The sequence below is a fragment of the Myotis yumanensis genome, unplaced genomic scaffold, assembly GCF_028538775.1.
Source record: "Myotis yumanensis isolate MYYU_CA2020_CCGP unplaced genomic scaffold, mMyoYum1.0.hap1 SCAF_10, whole genome shotgun sequence".
In the NCBI taxonomy this organism is placed as follows: Eukaryota; Metazoa; Chordata; class Mammalia; order Chiroptera; family Vespertilionidae; genus Myotis; species Myotis yumanensis.
Window position 1 is genome coordinate 33536975 of NW_027223761.1, and position 22461 is coordinate 33559435.

The 22461-nt window shown below is 43.0% G+C and overlaps 1 protein-coding gene across 3 annotated transcripts in view; it reads right to left on the bottom strand.

Moving 5' to 3' along the window:
• The window catches only part of SPON1 (spondin 1), a 247809-nt gene that overhangs the window by 185640 nt on the left and 39708 nt on the right, over positions 1 to 22461 (bottom strand). The window contains exon 1 of one of the 3 annotated variants that reach the window (XM_070428272.1): positions 1718 to 2627. The exons of the other annotated variants lie outside the window; for them this stretch is intronic. Coding sequence (XP_070284373.1) covers positions 1718 to 1723 — 6 coding nt within the window. The 5' untranslated portion in view covers positions 1724 to 2627. Of the gene's footprint in view, positions 1 to 1717; positions 2628 to 22461 lie in introns of those variants that run through there. 3 annotated transcript variants of the gene reach the window in all.

The following is a 22461-nucleotide window of genomic DNA, read 5'->3' on the forward strand; positions in this document are numbered from 1 at the left end:
TAAGCAGTGGTTCTCAACCTGTGGGTCGCAATCATCGGAAAACACATATAGCATATCAGATATTTACATTATGATTCATAACAGTAGCAAAATTACAGTTATGAAGTAGCAACGAAAATAATTTTATGGTTGGGGGTCACCACAACATGAGGAACTGTATTAAAGGGTCGCGGCATTAGGAAGGTTGAGAACCACTGCTGTAGAAGAATGTGTAATCTACTATTGTTGGATGAAGTAGTCTATATACGTCAATCATATCCAGTTGATTGATGGTATGGTTGAGTTCAAGTATATCCTTATGGATATTCTGCCAGCTGGATCTGTCCATTTCTGATAGGGGTGTTGACGTCTCCAACTATAATAGTGGATTCATTTATTTCTCCTTGCATTTCTACCAGTTTGCACTTCACGTTTTTTGATACTGGTTGTTAGGCACATACATATTAAGGATTGCTATGTCTTCTTCAAGTATTGACCCTCCTTATCATTTTGTAATTCTCTTTTTATCCCTAGTAAATGTCCTTGCTCTGAAGTGTGCTGTCTGAAATTAATATAGCTATTCCTGTTTTCTTTTGATTAGTGTTAGCATAGTATATCTTTCTTCATCATTCTACTTTTAATCTATACGTCTTTTTATTTATTTACTAGAGGCCCAGTGCACAAAATTCGTGCACAGGTAGGATCCCTAGGCCTGGCTGGCGATTAGGGCCAATCTGTGTGGTGACTGGTGGGCGATCTGGGTGGCTCCCTGACTGGCACCGCCTTGGCTGGCCTGGGTCCTGTGGGCAGCTCCCATGTTAAGCGTCTGCCCTCTGGTGGTCAGTGTGCATCATAGCGACCAGTCATTCCACCAGTTGGGTGATTTGCATATTAGGCTTTTATTATATAGGATTTCCTCATCCAAGGATATTTTTCCCATTGATTTCTAGAGAGAGTGGGAGGGTGGAGGGGGAGAAAGAGAGAAACATTGATGTGAACGAGACATATAGATTGGTTGCCTCCCGCATGAGCCCCTGCTGGGGCTGGGGAACCTGCAACTGAGGTACATGTCTTTGACTGGGAATCAAACCAGTGACCTTTCAGTCCTCAAACTGACACTTTAATCACCGATCCAAAATGGCCAGGGCACATGTCTTTATATTTAAAGTGAGTTTCTTGTAAACAACACGCAGTTGGGTTTTGTTTTTTTATTCACTCTGAAAAATCTGTCTTTTAATTGGTGTATTTAGACCATTGACATTTGAGGTAATTATTGATAATAGCTGGATTAACATTTGCCATATTTGTTATTATTTTCTACTTGTTGCCCTGGTTCTCTGTTCCTATTTTTGTCTCCCATACATTATCTGCCTTCTGTGGTTTTAACTGAGCATTTTATATGACCTTTTTCTCTCTTTCCTAACCATATTGGTCATACTTTTTCTTTTGCTTTTTTTAGTTGTTGTCCTAGAATTTTCTGTATAGCATAAATTTTCAACCAACCCAAGTTACTTTCAAATGATACTATATTGCTTCACAGAGAGTGCAAACCCCTTATAATATATTCTTAATTTCTCTATCATGTCCATTGCATTATCATTTATTTCACTTATACATAAGCATACATAGCATATTTATAGCTATAAGTATATGAAACTGAATTCATTGTTGTTGTTTTGAAAAAACTGTTATCTGTTTGATCAATTAAGAATAAGAAAAAAATAAAACTTCATTTTACCTTCATTTTTTCCTTCTTTGATAATCTTCCTTTCTTTGTGAGGATCCGAGTTTCTGACCTATATTATTTTCCTTCTCACTAAAGAACTTTTTAAACATTTCTTGCAAGGCAGGTCTACTGGTGGCAGATTCCCTCAATTTTTCTTTGGCTGAAAAAGCCTTTATTTCTTCTTCACTTTTGAAGAATAATTTTGTAGGATCCAGAATTCTAAGTTAGTGGTTCTTTTTTTCTCAACACTTTAAATGTTCCACTCAACTCTTTTTTGTGTGCATAGTTTCTGAAGAAAAGTTTGATATAATTCTTATCTTTGTTCCTTTACAGGTAAGGTGTTTTATTCCCCCTCTGGCTTCTTTCAGGATTTTTTCTTGTCTCTGATTTTCTGTAGAATAAAAATGATATACCTAGATGTAATGTTTGTGACATTTCTCTTTCTTGATGTTCTCTGAGCTTCCTGGATCTGTGGTTTGTTGTCTGATATTAAGTTGAGGAAATTCTCAGTTGTTACTGTTTCAAATATTTCTTCCGTTCTATTCTCTCTTTCTTCTCCTGGTATTCATATTACGTGTATGTTATACCTTTTGTAGCTGTCCCACAATCCTTGGATATTCTGTTCTGTGTGTTTGTTTTTCAGTCTTTGTTCTCTTTGCTTTACAGTTTTCAAGGTATCTGTTGATATATCCTCAAGCCCAGAGATTCCTCAGCTGTGTCCAGTCTGCTAATAAGCCCATCAAAGGCATTCTTCATTTCTGTTCCAAGGTCTTTTATCTCTAGCATTTCTTTTTGTTGTTGTTTTTCCCCGCTTAGGGTTTCCATCTCTGTGCTTACATCACCCATCTGTTCTTGCATGCTGTCTACTTTATCCACCAGTGCCCTTGGCCTATGAATCATGGCTGTTTTAAATTCCTAGTCAGATAACTCCAACACCCCTGCTATGTCTGGTGCTGATACTTTCTCTGTCTCTTCAAACTGTGTTTTTTGCCTTGGGGTAGACCTTCTAGTTGTTTGTTGAAAGCTGGACATGATGTCCTGGGTAAAGGAACTGAGATAAATAGACCTTTAGTATTGTGGTGGTGAGGTGTGGGTGAGGGGTGAGGGAAGCCTTCTATGGTCCTATTTTTAGGTCTCAGTCTTTTGGTGACTTGAGGTCCTGCACTGTGGAACGTCACAGGTGCTTCTCAGTTTCCCCCTACTCCTTAGATGAGACAGGGTGGCTGGAGGGCTGGGGTTGTGTGTTCCCTCTCCCGCCCTTCCCAAAGGTTAGGCCCTGATAAAACAGTTAGTCCTTATACATAAGCATGCATAAGCATATTTATAGCTATAAGTATATGAAACAATACATTGTTGTTGTTTTTAACAAACTGCTATCTGATCGACCAATTAAGGGCAGGCCTATTGAGAACAGAATGCTCTGGCATATTAAAAATTATTCAGTTTCTCTTCCCCCTGCCAGAAGTGCAAGGAAATTTTTCTCTGATATTCACCGTGAGGACAGATGTGATGGAGCTCCTGGAGGTAAAACTCACAAAAGTTTTGTTCCCCTCCCCGAATTCACCAGCTGGGTGCCCCTGGAGATTTTAGCTCTCAGAATTGTCCACGCTGAGGAGCCTTTAGCAAACTACCAATTACAGTTTAGGTTTCCTGCCCTGGTCTGTGGAGGTTTCTGGTCTGATAAGTTGTGATTCGCTGTACCTTCCTATCTGTCTCTCTCTCTGATAGATGTTAAAAGAGTTGATTTTTCCATTCTGATTGGCTTTATACTTGTTAAGATGGAGGGACAACTTCCAAGCTCCTTTCACTTGGGATGGGGCCCCAGGAGAGCCCATACTGTGAGCTGCTTTTAATACTAGTTTCAACCCATCTTTCCCCCACTTTTTTGTGATGCCACCTCTCTTTTATATAGACTGATGATGCGATTTATGGTCAAACAAGGTTGGAAAGGGCTGTTATTAATAATTGTTCTGGGACAACAGGCAAAACTGAGACTTTCCCAGGCAAATGGGACATATGTTCAATGTAATTGTGTACCAGGTTCCTAAACACTCATGTTGTTTCTGACAGTGTAATATATTTAAATATCTGGAAGGACAAGTCCCTCTTCCTTGTTCTTCTTTATCAACATTGTGTTATCTGTTTGTGGCTCTTTATTTTTAGGAGCTCCCTTACCTCTCTGTCATTTTATCTTCCGGATGTGACAAAATCCCAATCCTAGATGACCTTCTCACACTTGTGCAGCACAGGGCTGCTGGACAAAGCCCGTGATAAGGTCAATTATCTCCTATATTAATTGACTCCTAGCCTCAAGTCTGCCCTGTCACTTTCCCACTCTTGACAATAATGATTTCAAATCTCCCCAAACCTCTTATTGTATTGCTTTGCCTCTTACTTTACAGGAAACAAACAAACAAACAAAACCAAAGGTTATCAGACATAAAGTTCCTCATTTTCCCATCTGTAGCCACCATGACCTTCTTCATTCCTGTTATAACAGAGGAGCCATACTTTTTTACATCTCTGCTTTGGTCCCATCCCTTCTTCCTGACTCTAGCAATTACTCCCTTTCTCCCCTCCAGATTCAACTTTTGCCCCAACTAAATCATTCCCATTAGTCTTTTAAGCACCTTTGAGCCTCTCCACTTAAAAATTAAGAGACACTCAGTTAACTGTAGGCAGCGCCTGGGAAAGCACATGAGCTGATTGGCGGCTGAGTCCAGTGGCATCGGCAGAGCCACATCCTGGAAACATATTGTGCCAGAGGCAGGTATGTTGTCAGCCTGACCCTTAGCTCAGGTGCCAGGGAGTGGGTTTCATTATCTAAGTTCAGCCAGGCGCAAGGAACAGACGCAATTATCCGGGCTCAGCCAGGAGTGACAATTACAAAGAAGCCACAAGAATGAAGAATTACAGCTTGATCTTTAACCATGATTTCACATAATTTCCTTTGTCTTACACTTTAGTAAAACTTCCTGGAATTATGCTGTATATAATAAACGCACTGCACCAGCTCTGGGTCACTGTCTCTCCATCAGAGGGCAGCGTCCCACCTGGCCCCAGCTTTCCCTACTGTTTCTGTGTCTGTCTCTTTTTTTCCCTTTTCTCAATCCCCAGCTGCCCCTACTTAGGACTCATCCACTCTCTAGCAGTGATGGTTGAGGTAAAGAGAGAAAACTTATAGTTAACCCTCATCCCCTTCTGATTATGGTGTTATCTCTCTTCTCTCCATCATAATGAAATTACTTGAAAGAGTTGGCTATATTTACTGTCTTCACGTCACCTCCCTCTCATTTTCAATCCAATCCCAAGGTTTGCAGATACATCACACTATCCAAACAGCTCTAGCTAAGGTGATCCCTGGCTCTTTAAAAAAAATTTTTTTTATTATTGATTTCTGAGAGAGGAAGTCAGAGGGAGAGAGAGATAGAAACATCAATGATGAGAATCATTAATAATCATTGATTGGCCACCTCCTGCATGCCCCCTACTGGGGAACAAGCCCAGGCAAGTGCCCCAACCGGGAATTGAACCACAACCTCCCGGCCCATACATAGATTGACACTCAACCACTGAGCCATACTGGCCGGGAACTGACCCCTGGCTTTTGCAATGCTTAACCCAGTAGGTACTATGTAATCCTTGTTCTTGAAACATTCTTCTCCCTTGGTTTCTGTGCCATGGCTCCTTGCTGCTCTTCTCCCCACTTCAACTTTCTTGTCCACTCTTTCTTCACTTTCTTTGGCTGCTCATCCTACTCTACTGGCTTCTAAATTGAAAATTTCTCAAGTCTCAGTCCTGAACCCTCTCTTGTTCTGACTTTATTCTTTCTCTGTAGGTGATCTCATTCAGCTCATGCTTTAATTACTACTTCTGTGTAGATAATTCACAAACTTATATTTCTAGTCTTGGCTGCTTCTCTGAGCTCCAGGCATGTATCTCCAACTCTCTATATTCTACTTGCATTTCCTCATGGATCAAAACACCTCAAATCCACCTTGTCAACAACTAACTTAACAATCTTCCCTCTAACCTGGTCCTATTCCCATTGTACAAGTCAGAAATGTTGGACATCATCCTTGGCTCATCCTTCTACATCCAAATGCTTCCATTTTACCTTCCAAATAGCTCTTGAATTTCTACTACTATCCCTACTACAACCCTAGATGAAGCTACATCATTTAAAATCTCAAACAATATAAAATTATCCTAACTGGTGTCTGCACATCCTCTCTTGCCTTTCTTCAGTTTGTTCTCTACATTGCAAGCCAGAGTAATTTTTAAAAACACAGATATAACTAGAATATTTCCCTTTTTAGAACTATTCCACAGCTTTTTATTGTTTCCAGAATCAAGACTGAATCCTTACCAGAGCTGAGTCCCTGCCTTCCTGCCTCTGTAGTCTCTTTGTGCCATCTCCCTCCTTGTTTTCTGCTCTTGGCCACGCTGGTCTTGCTTTCTTCTGAAGCTTAGTCAGTTCCATTTCCTTCCTCCCCTCATTCCATCTCCCTCCCTCCTTTCCTTGTTCCCTTCATTCCTTTCCTCCACCTCACTTTTCATTGAAAAGCCTTCCCTGTCTCCTTCACTGTGGCAATTCCCCTTCCTTATATATGTTCTCATACACCCATTCCTCTCCATTTAGACTTTATATCACACTTCTCATTTTACATGTATTTGTTTGATTCCTTGATTAACATCTACTTCTCTGATCATCTGTAAGCTACAGGAGGATAGGTATTGTCTCTTGGTGTGTTTTTTCCCCCATTGTGTCTTCAGCGCTAACATAGTGCTGGTACATAATAGGTGTGCACTGAATAAATAGGTGTACTGCCTCCTCCCTTTGGTTGCAAGATTTCTGGCTCTGTGTCTTGGTTGCACTATCTGCCCAGTTCCCTTCATTAGACAACTCCCTGGACTTCCTTCTGACTTTAGACTTTGTTTTCCTAAATGATTATTAATAAATGGCTAGCATTTTTGAGCAGTATCTATTAGCTAAAGACTTTACATATATTATTTTCATTCCCCTCAAACTTTATTAAGTCTATCCTTGAAGAAACTACTGTGATGCAGATGGGTTCAATAACCTGTCCAAGTCCCGTAGTGGTAGAGCTAGAAGTTAACGTCGGCCCTATGTGGCTCTAATGCCTGTGCTCTTTTCCCTATACCACAGACCCTCCTAATAGTGTCATCTCCCTTATGTTAGGTAAGAATTTTCTCTCTAGCCAGGATTAGTCCCATAGAACCACACACACTGGTCCAGCCCACAACAACAAAACACCCCGCTCCAACACACACATAGATAGTTGGTAAATGTAAATAGTAGTACTTTTGCTTCATACTTTCTTGAAGAGTTCTTAGATTCCCTTCTGCAGCTTTGTTGGGGTGAGGGTGGATTTCCAAACAATGTGATTTTCTTGGACTTGTACAGTGGCCTCCAGTGAGGACTCCCTTTAAGTAAAGGTTGTCATAGAGAACTCTCTCAGGGACCACTCTCTCAGAGCTCTTAAATCTTTTATTATTATTATCTTTATTGTTGTAAGTATTACATAGGTCCTCCTTCCCACCCCTGCCCCCCACACCCGCCCATTAACCTATTCCAGCCCACAATCTTTAAAATCTTTGGGAGGGTTCTGGGTGACTACATTGGGAAAACTAAAGGGAATTAATATTTAATCGACACCTACTATGTGCCAGGTACTTAACAAGGTCACATCATTGAGTTCCTGATGGGAATAATTATTACAATTTTACAGGTAAGAGAATGAAGCTGAAGTGATCTGCCCTGAATTCTGACCCCAGGCTATCTGAAGCCAAAGCCTGTGCTCTTTCCAGCTGCCTCTGGCAAAAATTCCAGTGGGTGATAAGACTAAAGGCCCTTGGCCCAGAACTGAAACCAAGACGAATGTTTTCCAAACCATTAAAGCCTAGTCAGGTAAATACTGGTTCAGTTGTTTATCCACAACCTCAGTTGCCAGATGGTGATTAAGTATTGAACAGAAGGGGTTGTTTCCTCCAATTCAGAGAATGCTTCCAAAGTTGTTTGCTTTTCAGAAAATATCAGCTTCTTTCCATAAACTCTGGTTCTGTCAGAACCTGCTCTTGTGCCTGTCCCCAACCCCCAAACGTCTCCACATGTTAGCCACCAACTAAATGTAGTTCCCTTAAAAAGCCTTCACCAATCATTTTATGTATTTTTTAAAAATCAGCTTCAGAGAGAGGAAGGGAGAGGGAGAGAGAGATAGAAACATCAATGATGAGAATCATTAATTGGCTGCCTCCTGCTCACACCCTACTGATATTGAGTCCACAACAGGGGCATGTGCCCTGATGGATAATGGAACTGTGACCTCCAGGTTCATGGGTCAACACACAACCACCGAGCAACACCAGCCGGGCCCTTCACCAATCATTTCAATCTGTGGTTTATTTTCTGAGGACTTGAGACCAGAAAGTTAAAACATAGTACAATAGGGGGTTTGTGTCTGGTAGTAGCATTATGGGTGATTTTTATTTCTTTTCTATGCTTAATGTCTTTTCTAAATTTTTTACAATAATGATAAATTACTTTAAATGGAAAAGTTTCTAATTTTTTTAAAGGACTTCATCACAGCAGTCCATGGGTAACATTTCCATGTTTTTACTGAAGGCTAAAATAGACCTTCTTAGGATAAGTTTAAGTTTAAAGTCACTTGGGAGAGATTTGCTGGTCAAGCCAGCTGCTTGACTCCCTGCAAGCAAGAGAGTTTAAGAACCTGTTACTAACTGGTCCCCATCCAACCAGATGAGATAGCCAGGTATGCCAGGTAAGACCCAGGTTTAGACAGGTGGACAAGGTTTTATTTCCAGAATTCTTGGCAACCTACAGTTAAAGCAACTAGTGTGGCATCTGGTCATGAATAACCTTTTCAAATATTAGAGATGTTCTAAGCTACCTACCTCATCAGCATGACTTTAAAGACTTCCAAAACTTTTCATTGATCACAATCTTAGTCATGAATCACACACCAAACCTATTTGAAAGCTGCATCATGACCTACCTTTACCCTGGTATTTTACTCTTCCCTCATCCTATTTATGGCCTCACATTCTTGAGACTTGAATACACAATACTTCTTTCCTAATCTAATCTTGGCTCCCCTTCTCAACTCTGATCTGGATTCTCTCTCCTGATAAGTTGTCTCACCCTTTCTGGTCCAACAGACGTAAGCCTCAGGAGATGAGGCTACACAGCATTAAAGTACCAGATGAAGTTCCAAGCATTCCAAAAAATGTGTGGACTGTGAGAGTCAGACATCAAAGAGAACACTATCCACAAATCCATGTAGGTGGCCTCTTGGACATATGTCTTCAGGAAAGACAGCCTGACATAGACATCAGGGCTAGTGGTCAGGGTCAGGGCTCCCGTTCCCACGTGAGAAGTGAGGATAAGTCATATAATTGTAACAGGAACTTGAAACAGCAGCCACAACAGAAAACAAACTGGCCCCATGAGCTTGGGCTTGCAGCAGAGTTGGCAGGAGAGGGTAGGTTTGGAAGCTGTGCCTTGGGATAGGAAGGGATGTCAGCTAAGGGGATGTGCGGCATGAATAAGAGAACAACTCAGGAGCCCAGGGGGTCAGTGCAGGGCACCACAACCAAGGATGCCTAGGAGGGGGTCCAAAGTTTTGCCATGTAAAATATGCCTTATGGGATATTGATTTTAAGATGGTTTTTTTAAGTAACAAAAGAATCAAGAAAAACCTTTGACCTTCCTCCTGACTGCCTAAAAGGAATTTAGATGGAGAACCTGCTCTAGGAAAGGAGGTATCACCGTAGATAGCTATAGTTCATTTTAAACTAGTGTGTGAATGACAGAGAGGAACCTAGCAAGGTTCATTTGTTCAAAGTCCTCTCTGTGGCCCATTGCTAAGGATGGCCCAGCAAACATTCATTTACCAAACATTTGCTTTTCCATCTCCATGTGAATTGCCTTCTTGACTCTTGAAGTTCCAAACCACCCTCCCCCCTTTCTCCTTAGCTCCAGAATGGCATCTAAACCTCAACTGCCCAATGCCTCTTTGGGTCTCATTTTCGTTTGGCACCCCCAAATGTACATCTGTAGTGACTTTGGATATTGTCTGCTGTTAATCTATCTCATGTTAATTTAATTATTAGCCCACCCAGAAAATTATTTTTCATGTCCCCACACCTATCAGGAATAGTGACGTGATAACTTTCAACTGGGGCCAGTGTCCGCTTAAGTCCTTATTGATCTCAATAGCAGGTGGGCTGAGTGTGAAGGAGAGGGCATCAGTGCATCTAAATACAGATTGTTGAGTCAGAGAGCGTACGGGACGTTGATAGGGACCGGATATTTCTTCTCTAAGGTTTGTGAGTCGTGGTAGAGTAGAAAGTGCATGAATGTTTGAGTCAGGTAGGTTTGGATTAAATCTTGGCTGACATTTTCCAGTTTTATGACTTTGGCCAAGTTACCTGACCTGTCTGAGTTTGTTTTCCCATCAGCAAAATGAAGATAATAATACCCTTATTGTTTTGTCAACAAAAGAAGTATATGAGATTGTATTTACAAAGCATATAATGGGTCATCAGTATATTATAGTTAGAGGAAAATGGTCCCCTAACACCTTAGTCTAATTGTATTAACAGAGGAGAAAGACACCCTAAAGAGAAGAAGCAGGAATACTGTTTCATTGGAGGAAAATTAGAAAACAGTGAAGCAAAAATTATGAAACAAACATTGCTCATAATTATACTACCCCCAAGTTAGTTATTAACATTTTGATGTATATCTTTTCAGATTATGCATATACATACACATTAACTGCAATTCTAAAATATACGATTGTACTAGACTGTCTTGGAATCTGCTTTGCACTCAATAACACATCATGAACATTTTTTTTTTCTACTCAATATCTCAATAAAATATTTTATGGCTGTATAATAGCCACAGTATGGGTTACCCACATTTCACCTAACAAACCCTCAGTACGTTGGACATTTTGTTGTTTATAATTTAGAGCTATTATGATCATCCCTTATGGCTAAATTTCATATCTTTAATTTTTATGGGAGTAAAGTTAATTCAGGTTATTATTGCTGGATTTGTCCAGGAAGGGATTTTGAACAACTTCAATAAAATCTGAGAGAGAACCCAAATAAAAACAATCCCAGCTATTAAACTACCTCTTTCTAGTTTCCCATGTGTATTTTCTCAGTCTGAAAATCACGGGAGGAAAGACAGCTGCTTTGTCTTTTATGAAAGAGCTTTCAGTATCGATTTTTAAAAATTAAATAAAGATTTTCTTCTTTATTGCTCTAAAGAGTAAGTGCGTTATAGAAAACTTTACAAAGACAGAAAGGTAAAGGGGAAGAAATCTTCCACTGTTTCAATCATTTTGGTTTGTGTGTTTCCTTCTAGCCTTTTCTCTATTTATACTTTGAAATTTGTGAACAGTTGTGTTCATATTGTGTGCATAACTTCATGTCTTGTTTTTCATACTTGGAGCCTCCCGGTTTTTCCAGGTTTTTCTAATCGTGTCAGAAACATCCTTTGAATGTCTGCATTGGCTGCATTTTCCAGTTTAGCTTTTGACAGTGGTCCCTTTTGTAGGCTGTGAAGATTTAGGCCCAAAACTTGTCCTCTTTCCCACAAAGTCCTACAAAGACTCTCACCTCTCAACCTCATATCCCTTCACCAAAGTTACTAGCATCCCTTTCTGCACTGGCATCTCTCCCAACAGAATATTATTTTCACCTTTGTTACCCCTTCTGCTTTATATTCTCTCTCCTAGGTGTGTGCCCCCCACCTCCCTGAGAGCCTGCAGAGGTGGCCATGAGTGTCGTAGGCGGCCCCCCTGACACCTCGCCCTGGGCACGTGGCCTCCAATCCACAGAGGTTGAGTCCCAAGAGCTAATGGATTGTGTCCTCCCTCAACAGCAGAGGAATTCTCCAAGTTAAATGGGTTGCTTCCCATAGTGAGAGCAAACACAGCAGGCCAGCCTCGGGAACAGGGCTGGAGCGGGACTCGTGCGTGCTCTGAGAGGCTAATAATGGTCCCCTTTCAAAATGATATTCTCTAAATATATGCCCAACATGCATTTGGAGGGAGACTGAGTGCTGTGTGTGGGGAGGAGGCAGGGAAGACTGCTGGCTCAGCGCTCACTCACTCTTTATTGCCCTGAGCAGGTCAACTCTCAGCCATGAACTTGCACACCTCACCTAGCAACTCAGGGGCTGGGAAGGCAAGCTAGACACCATCTCTTGACTCTTAAGTGCTTCCAGAGATCCCCCCGCCCCCCGCCCGCCCCCCCCCCCCTCCCCCAACAAGAGGCAGGTGAACATCTTGGGAGAGCCTACCAGCTTACTTACTAATGGAATGACTAGCAAATTCCTTAACCTTTCTGGAAGGATTCTTCTTCCCTGTAAAATAGGGGATAATAATAGTATCTACACCTCCATGGGCTGGAAGGCTTGAATGAGTTAATATATGGAAAGGAGTTAGAGAAGTTTCTGGCACAAAGCTACCACTGTGTGTATTATACTCACGGTGGGTCCCTTATAATAATAAATATTAGCATCATTCTCATGTCATGTTTGCTCGCAGTAATTCTGGTAAAGATGGTTTTCCCCAACTCATTACATTTTCAGCGATGTTTTAATGCTCCTTACAAATTGGGGTCCTGGCACCAGCCCAGCTGGCCTGCGCCTAAATCCAGCTTGGCTTGGGAGCCTCAAGTACAATGGACAGGTTCCAGTGTGTGTGTGCGGGGGGGAAGGGTCATTGCCCAATCACTCTATCCACAGTGTAGCCCTTATTTAAAAAGAGAGCCTCATCTTCCAGGTGATGATTGGGGGATTCTAAAAGGTAGAGACGGACTTTGGGGGAACTGGTCATTTACCAGGGGTAGGTAATCCTCAGTAAGAAAAGAGATATCTCACCCTGGCTGGTTTGGCTCAGTGGATAGAGCGTCGGCCTGCAGACTGAAGGGTTCTTTTCTAGTCAAGGGCATATGCCTGAGTTGCGGGCTCAATCCCCACTAGGGAGCGTGCAGGAGGCAGCCAACCAATGATTCTCATCATTGATGTTTCTATCTCTCTCTCCCTGTCCCTTCCTCTCTGAAATAAATAAATAAAAAAAATATATATATATATATATTTTTTTTTTAAAAGAAAGAGATATCTCCTTTAAAGGAATCAAGAAGAAAAGGAAGAATTTTCCTTCAAACCAGATGAAATATGCCTCCTGAGGTAGTGAAGGGAGTGGGATGTATGGGCTTAGAGGCCTAGCACACCTGGGTCCGATTACTATCTTATTCACTGAATGAGCTTGAATGAAGTAACTAACCTCTCTGTGCGTCAGTGTTCTTATCTGTAAAATGGATATGTCATGCTGACAAAAGAAGATGCTCTGTGTACAGTGTCTAGCAGAGTGGCTGGAATAGTTGGGTGACTTCCTTTGAGTTCTTAAAGTGACAACCAGGAAATGGACAATGCACAATCGTAGCAATGACACTACCATTTACAATTCCATACTCTACATTCTTGCTAGCACTTCATCTACATTATTTCACATAATCATCTTAACAATCCTGTGAAGTAGGAATTATGCACATTTTACAGATTCATAAACTAAAACCAGGAAGCAGGGAACCTGGGCTCATGTCCCCGATGAGTAATCACTGGTCCTAACCCATTGTCCCCTTGTCTTCCACTTGGGGAGAGGATGTCTATTCTGACTCAATGCTAGAAAATCACTCTGATAAACAGGTTTTTTGTTTTTTTTTAAATAAACCATATAACTGGGGAATGCTATACTAGGTAGCCTAATACCTAGGAAATAAATCAGCCTTTTAAGTTTTATATTGCAATACAGTTGAAGTGTTTAATAATTATTGCCAGGGAATGGTATAATGCAGTACTAAAAATGAGTAATTGAAGAGCCCATCATGGCAGATGAGGCATCTTCTCACTGAATTGCTTTTGAATACTTTACATAATTATTTCATTCAGATTTATGATTAGCTCAGCAAAATGTAGGCCTGAAGTTGTTATTTTGTGCTAATAATACGTTTTCGGATGGACAGATGAATGTCTCGTGTACATGAATGGGGCTTTCAAGAGTTTGCTTTCATTTAGCAAAGGACAAAATTAGGAGAGAAAACTCAGTTGGCTGAGACCCCCTCCATGTCCTAGACACTGTACTGCACTGTATGTATTAACTATGTCGGTGCATTTTAAGTCCATTGCAGTCCAAGAGGGAGGACTGTTTTCCATCTGACCGAAGAAAGCAAGGCTCCAAGAGATGGTGTCGCTTAACCAGACTCGCCAGGCTCATAGTGAACTCATACCCGGCAGCCTGACTCCAAACCAGGGGCCTTCCCACCATATCGCCAGCCTCCGGACAGACCCTGTGGGCCCAGAGAAGGCTTAGGTTTTTGGAAAGAGGATTCCAGTAAGGTCAGGTGCAGAAGAAAACTGAGCCAAGCCAGGTTTTCTTTGCAGCCCTGGCTCCTCTAACATCTGAGATGATCCTTCACCCCACCCCTCCTTCCTCATTCCTTCATTCTTATAATGTCAGCACCTCCAGGCGGAGAGGGATCCAGACCATCTCCAGGAGAGACGCAGTTTCCCAGGGATTCAGCCTCCCCACCCTGCTCAGACCATCTGAGGCTGTGAGCTTTATCAAAGGCACAAGCTTATCAGCTCGCCTCTCCAGAGAGCCCTCAGAGTGGGAGTTCTTGGCACATGGAGTTCACCGGCAAGTGTGGACAGATGGCTGCTTGGATGAAGCTGCAACCTTTGTTTCTGGTCGGGCCCATATGTCAAAGTGGCCCAAAATGAGGAAAGTGGGGAGAGAGAAGGAAAGAGTGGGGCCATCGAACAGGCAGGGAAAATAATATTCTCCTTTTACATTTAGGAGATTGTAGATAGAAGAAGTGCACTCTCCAGATCTCTCCACCCTGGCATCCTAGGACAATGACATTTCCAGCAGAAGATGGATTTTTCTCCTCAAATCCCAGTCTCCTCCTGACCCTGATGCCTGGCTGTACTCTAAGTCAGCAGACATCAGCACAGGTCAGAACAGGGCCCCCTTCCCCCGGGCACCCCTGGCCTTGAGAACGAGCGAAGATTCTGTGAGGGTTAAGCAGGTCCTTGAATGTCTTCATTCTCCAGGATATAAAAGCATGTCCGAGTTCTCTCTCGTTTTAGCATGAAAGTGGCAGACTTAAATCTTACTGAATATGGTACATATCTGTGAATTTCTCCACCCCACCCCACCCCACTCCTGAAAAGCCAAACTTCAATTATATTTTAACAGTAAGAATCTCTCTTAAGAAATGGATTGATGGGAACTCTCAGTGGCTATTTGTCAAACACATCCAAAGTAGTTACCAGCCCGTGAGGCCGGGGAGGGGGTGGGGGTGGGGGGGTGGCAGGGGTAGCGGGGGGAGGGGGAGAGGGGCACTGAGTGTAAAGGAAATCAAATACCTGAGAAGAATGCCTTTTGTCCTTGTGAGCCTGAAGGTGGAGGGTTGGGGGAAACACTGATGGAGTCATGCAGAAAGGGATGTGGGGGTTCCCCTCTCCCTTAGCTGGCATGTGAGCTGGGTGCTGCGAGAGGGAGCCCGGGCCTGGCTCATGCCTGGCTGAGGAGCAGGAGATGTGAGTGGTCCACCCGCTGATGGATAACAGGAGGACGCGCTTCTGGATAATTACTAGGAGCTGGAGAATCAGCTGTTGTCCTGTCGACACAGTGCATTGTAGGAGGAAGAACAGTAATGGGAAGGGAGTGGGGCTGGCAAGAACAAAGGGAGAGAGAGAAACTGGAAAGGAACTCTGACTGAGCGCTCATCACTGGCCTTGGACTGTGGTAAATGTGTCTATGTGTTACTCACCGATGCTCTGAGGTCCTCGCACCTTCCCAGACACTGTTCCCACTTCTTGTTGCAGGATGAGCCTCTGCTAGTGGTCTCACTTTACATGTCACTTCCTCTGGGGAACCTTCCAAAAGCCCAGGGCCTGAGCCATATGTGCTGTCACCTCCCTCAGCAGCCAGTATCCTTTATCCTTGCCTCTCCGAGCGCTTTCTCATATCTCCCCGCCTCCACTCCCCGACCAGAACATTAGAACCACCTGGGAACTCTGTGAGAACAGTGAAGCCTGGGCTGCACCCAGACCAGCTGAATTAGAAGCTCTGGGAGTGGGGCCTGGGTAGCACTGGAAGGAGTTTTTAGGGGTAAAATAGGCAGGTTTAGGGAGTTTTAGGAATTAGGGGCTTCATGGGGAGGAAGGCATAGTTGGTTGGGGGCTTGGAGCTGCCAAAAGGCATACATTCACAGAGAACAAAAGTTGCCACAGGATAAGGGGAGAGGAAGCCATCCATTCACAGGCGACAAGGACAAGCCACAGGGTATGGGGAGGAAGAGGAAACAAACTTTCACAGAGGATTTCACAGAGAAATGCTGACAAATGGGAGCAAGAGGAAAACAGATTTTCACAGGAGACAGAGAATTCTACCACTGATGTGGGACAGAATGGGGGCACCACATGGGGTTTGAGCTTTGAAGCTGCTATAGTGACAATCAGAAGGGAATACCAAAAAACAAAGAACTGCAGCCTTTAGAAACCTCAGAAAAAAGGGGCTTAATGGGCTACCCCTTTGGGACCCCCCCCCCCCCCCCACCATGGGATTCTGTACTTGTTTCCAATGAATTTCCACCTTTTCAATTACCACCTTTTGTCTGTGGCTTCATTCTTTGAATCCACCTGGACAAGAACCTGGGAATGAAATCACCCTTGCATCCTGCTCAGAAAAAAAATCCACTCGACTCAGTACTGAATTTTTAAAAGGCCCTGGGGATTTAGATGGACACTTAGGATGACATCACCTTGAATCATATCTGACAGCAGGGGCTTACTTTGGTGTCCCGAGCACCTAGCACTGTGCCTGGCACACTATATACACTTAATTAATCTTTGCAGAATGAGTCAATTAATTAATTAAAATTAAAGAGGTATTACTACTCCCCTTTTAGAGAACAGGAAATTGGATTCATGGAGGCAAAATAGCTGGCCCGTGGTGGCACCGTTGCTGTAAGAGGAGGAACTAGAGTGCCAGCCCCCTGGGACAGGGACCTTGTCTGCTGTATTTCCAGTGCCTAGAGTTGGGTCTCAGACAGAACAGGAGCTCAGCACATGTTCATTGACTAAAGACTGCACCTTGTTTCTCTAACTTTGAAAATCAATCTCTTTCCACTCCATCTCGCTACCAGCTCTGCCTCTGCCATTACCTATGTGGCTTTACACAAGTCACTTCTCTGGATCTCAGTTTCCTAAAATCAGAACATTGGATAAAATGGCCTCTAGAAGATTCCTTCCAGTTCTAATCACAGCAGACCGCCCTGTCACCTCTGCATTGTCACTTTAAGGATGCATATGCAGCTATTATGCCAGCACCTTCTGCCCACAGCAGCATCTTCTTATTTGTTAGGAGGCCCCTCAATAGCACCTTCCAGTCATCTTTCCACACTTTTCTTACCTTCTTCCCTGCTTCCTGCCCCTCTTCCCTTTCTCCCTCCTTTGGCAACTATTCCTGGTAGGCAGGTGGTGGTCAGCACGAGCTGGCCTTCATCTCCTGGTCAGCCCTCGCTCCAAAGAGCAAATCCATAGCTGAGAAAATGTGGTTATTAATTTCTCATCCCTCTAAATCCAATTCCAGAGAAAAGCAACACTTTGTTGATGTAGTTGGAGCCCAAAGGAGGAAGGGAGCTTGCATTTGTTAAGTGTCTGCTGTTACACACTTGGATCTTCGTCCTGTTGTCTTACTGGAGCCTCACCTCTGACTCCTGTCAGCTGTCCCCCTACAATATTTCTCTCCAGTGCCCCAGAGCACCTGAACTCCATAGAACACGGCAGCAACGTCCCAACTTATCTCTCTGCTTCCACACTGATTCCTACAACCCAATCGTCCCGCAACAGCCAGAGTGCATCAAATCATGCCACTTCCTGTTCAAAGGCTTCCAATGGCTTCCCACTGCTCTTAAAATTGCAACTTCATTCAATAGTGACCCCTTACATGTGGTTTCTCTTTTTGCAGTTCTAGTTACCTGTAGTCACCTGCAGTCCAAACATATTAAATGAAAAATTCCAGAAATAAACAATTCGTAAGTTTTAAATCGCCTACTGTTCTAAGTAGCATAATTAAATCTTGTGCCATCCCAATCCATCCCACCTGGAATGTGAGTGATCCCTTTGCCCAGCATATCAACACTGTGTACACTACCCACCCATAGTCACTCAGCAGCCATCTCAGTTATATCAGTTGTCCTGGTATTGTTGAGTTGTGTGTATCCTTATTTTATTTAATAATTGCCCCAAAGCCATTCACATAACTTTTTTTACATAACTTTATTACAGAACATTGTTACATTGTTCTATGTTACTGCTAGTTATTGTTAACCTCTTACTGTGCCTAGTTTATAAATTAAACTTTATAATAGGTATATGTATAATAGGTATATGTACACACACACACTAGAGGCCTGGTGCACGGATTCGTGCACAGGTGGGGTCCCTCAGCCTGGCCTGTGGGGATTGGGCCGAAACTGGATCTCCGATATCCCCCGAGGGGTACTGGATTGCAAGAGGGTGGTTCTCCGGTTACGCACCCCAGAAACAGGCTCCCTCCTCTCTGGTTCTCCGTACCTGAGAACTGTGGCTGCCAAGTCACCGCAGCTCGGTAGCTCCTGCATTGAGTGTCTGCCCCCTGGTGGTCAGTGCACATCATAGCTACGGGTAGGACGTCCAAATGGTGGACCGGTCACTTAGGCTTTTATATATATAGATATATATTCAGTACTATCCTTGGTTTCAGGCATCCACTGGGGGTCTTGGGGACAGATCCCTGGGGGTAAGTTCCCCACGGGATCTAGTCCCTGCCAACTCCTTGGACAGAATCTCCTGCTACTCTTAGGCTCACCCACCACACTCCAGTCTCTTAAACATAGCTCTGCTCCAGAGCCTCTGACGGTTGCTTTTGGTTGTCTCCATTCTACATGATCCCACCCATAGATCTTAAAGAGTCAGGAAGGAAAAGAGTGGGAACAAATTTAGATATGCATGAGACTTCGTGGTAGCTGGTTTTCAGGTGAACCAACATGAACCTGCTTTTAGCTTTGCTCCTCAGTGTGCTGCTGCAGGAAAGGTAAAGGAAACAACTCGATAAATTCTATAGATAAAGTCAAAGGCATATGCAAAATGTGGTAAAGAACCACTCACTACACTGCCTTCTCTTCATCTTTTGTGAGATTTCAGTAACTCATACCTTGATTTTTTTTAGATGGTCAGAAACGGAAGTTTAGCTTTGGGAAAGGGAAGCTAGAATTTATTGAATCATGTTCCAGGACTTTTAAACATGGTTTTATTGAATCAGCAGAAATCGGTATTATGATTCTATGTGACAGAGGAGGAAACTGAGGTTCAGCGGAGTTAAAGGATTTCCTGAGGAACACACAGCTTTCTTAATGGGCAGAGCCAATATCCTACCCAGCTATATCAGACCCAAATCTCAGCCTCTCTCTCTGCCACCCCATCTTCCTTCCCTAAGTACATCCTTTCTTCCCAGCAAAATCAGCCTCAGAGTAAACAGCAATATATGAGTAAGCAATGATTAAGATATAAAAGTGAGAAAAGGCTATTTTCCAAGAGCACATTTGAAGCCTCCATTTACCTCTGTTAATTGCAATATCTTAACAACAAGCTGTTCTTAAATATTCATTAATTAAATTGGATCCCCTAAGGGCCTGTACTTGAGAGCTCAGTTGGCCAGTATTCGGAATTCCTAAATGTACTTGAAAATAACCAAGTGTCTTTTCTCCCAAAGCATTCTCTAGTTTAGATTGCTAACCAGTTCAATTAGTGCTTTTTCCCGTTATTCTTCTGACCCATAAAGTCAAACTTCAACAGTGTCACAGGCTGAGCCTCCCACTGGGCCCTCTTTCAGGTTGTGTTGCCAAAAGAACAATCCTGCTTTCAGTAATAGAAACAACAATCAATGCTTGCACAAAAGACTTAAGGTTTCCATCAAGATGGCAGTGTAGGCAAATGTGGTACTCACATCCTCCCACATCAAAAATACAACTAAACTGCAGACCAACCCTCATTCAAAACTGCCTGAAATCCAGTTGAGCAAAAGTCCTTCAGCTGAGGATATAAAGAAGAAACCGCATTGCAACTGGTAGGACAGGCAGAGATGCAGATGGGCTGGCCCCACACTCACATGTGGCAGGTAAAAATCAGGACGGGTATATCGGCTGTGGGGGTTCCCCGCTAAGGATCAAGGGATCCCAGCCCCACCACACCAGCCCTCCCAGCCTAGAGTTCCAGTGCTTGGAAGAGAAGTCCCCATAACTACTAGTTGTAAAAACCAGTGGGGATTGTGGCTGAGGGAGATGGAGGGCTGCTGGAGTCCCAAAAGTTCCTCTTAAAGGGCCCATGCATGGATTTACTCAGACTCACTCCCTCTGGGTTCCAGCACTGGGGCACCAGCTCAAAAGGCACCAGGAACATATAGAGAGGAACTGAAGTGTCTGGCATCTGGGTATGAGATTTATCAGCAGGATCACTTAGTAAGTTATATAATGTTTAATTACTGGGGTATGTACCCGAAACTAAAATAATATTGTATGTCAACTATAATTAAAAAATAAAATGATCTCAAAAAAGACTTAGGACAATGGGAGATGTGGATGAGTTAACTATACCCCTAGTCCCTTTGTTCTTTATAAATCAAGGGCATACTGATCAGTGAACTGTAGAAAAGCAAGTCATGCTACACAAGAGAACTCATTTAGAGATCTAAATGAGTGTCCTCTCACAACACTTTCATTTACATCAGAAATATCCACATTGTTCTATTACTGGAGGAAGGAACCAACACCAGCACAAGAATTGGGAAGCACAGGTCCTAAGGAAACATGGGAACCTCCACCTTTCTGGGCATTCATTTGTTCACGTAAATGATTCAATGTCACCCAAATCCCCTGCAATTCTAAAATGTATGGTTGTGCTCTCAGATCCAGCCAGTTTGGGAAGGGCTGAACAGAAGCAGGGATTGGATTCTAGTGCTTCTGGGCCTGCTTTCCTCGCATGCCGTTTCCATCCTGGAAAACTGCAACACCCATGCTGACGACTGACAGATAGCCCCCAGCTCAAGTTCCTCCTCCCTGGGGTCACCCGGGGCCTGGTGGGTACAGCACTGTTAGATCTTTGAAACCTTGTTCTATGTAACTTCCTCCTAAACATGACTTCCTATTTTTCATTCATTCATTGAACAAATATTCATCACCTGTCTGCAATGTGCCAGATACTGTGACATACCGTCGTGAACAAAACAAAATTGGTACTTGCTCTTATGTGGCTTATCATCAGCCAGGTGAATCAGACATTAGAATGCCTTTGTTTGAAAGGTAAGAAATACATAAATGTATAAAGTAGAAAGTGTATTGTTTCCATGATTCCACCTCCCAGAAAATAAAGTACTGTTTAACTGTTGGGTCATATTATCTTGCTATTTTGTAACTTTACTTTTTTTTCTCTTAGCATCTCATAAACATCTCTCTATTTCCATATCCATAGATCTACCATATATTTTTAATGTTGCATAATAATGTGTACCAATCATATTCTAGGTATTTCATTTGTATTGATGTCCTTAATTCTCACCATAGCTTTATGAGTTGGTCCTAGAATTTTCCATTTTATGGCTAAGGAAACTGAGCCCCAGAAAGTGGAAGTCAAGCAGCTGGTAAATGGCAGTCGGAACTCAAGTCCTGACCGTCGGATTCCAGAACTTCAGCTCTTAGCCACTGTGTCCAGTATTCCACTGCCAAGATGTACCCTCATTTGTTTTCATTAATCCTGCACGATGAACATTTAGATCCATTACCCCTGCTCTTTTGCTATCATAAACAAGGCTGCAAGCAACACCCTTGTACCTACTACATCAGCCTACATTTGTCTAATTCTTCCTATTGGATGAATTCCTAGAAGTGAAATTTCAAAGTGAAGGGGTATGAGCATTTTACATTTTGATACACATTGCCAAATTGATAGAAATGTGGAATTAATTTGCATCCCCACCAACTGAATTTGGTAGAGCTGCCATTCTATTCTCAACCCTCGGCACCACTGAATTTGCTCTGGCAGTAGCCACTGTCACCTCCTCGCTTCCAAATCTGACAGCTCTTTACCACCTCATCTTGCTCAAAGCTCTACCACAGGAACCGCTGTAGACATGCTCTCCTGGAAAGGCTTCCTGGGCTTTTCCTGGCGCTCTCCTCTGGCTCTCCCCTTCTATTTCTTTGGGACGTAAAAACTCTTCATCGCCCCTCTTCCCTATAGGAATGCCATGTGTCCATGGAGTCCTGGGTTCTCCCCTTTTTTCTTGCTCTAAAAGCCTCCACTCCCTAGTGTGGCAGGCAGGCCCCATAGCCATTCCCTCCTACTTCCTTGTTAAAAGGACCCCAATTTTGTTTAAGGCTTAAAGTGTTCAGCCCCACAGGATGAATCATTAAAGCCAATCATGGCTGTCCTGTTCCCCTTCCGTGAGCTACTGGTGTCCACGTGACCCGGTTCTGGCCAATGAGACACAAGGGGAACTTTGCCCATGAGCTTCTGATATTTTCTTGTACAATAAAAACATAAGAGATCTGTGAAGGGAGCATTTTTTTTCCCCATAAGCCTCATTCTCTCC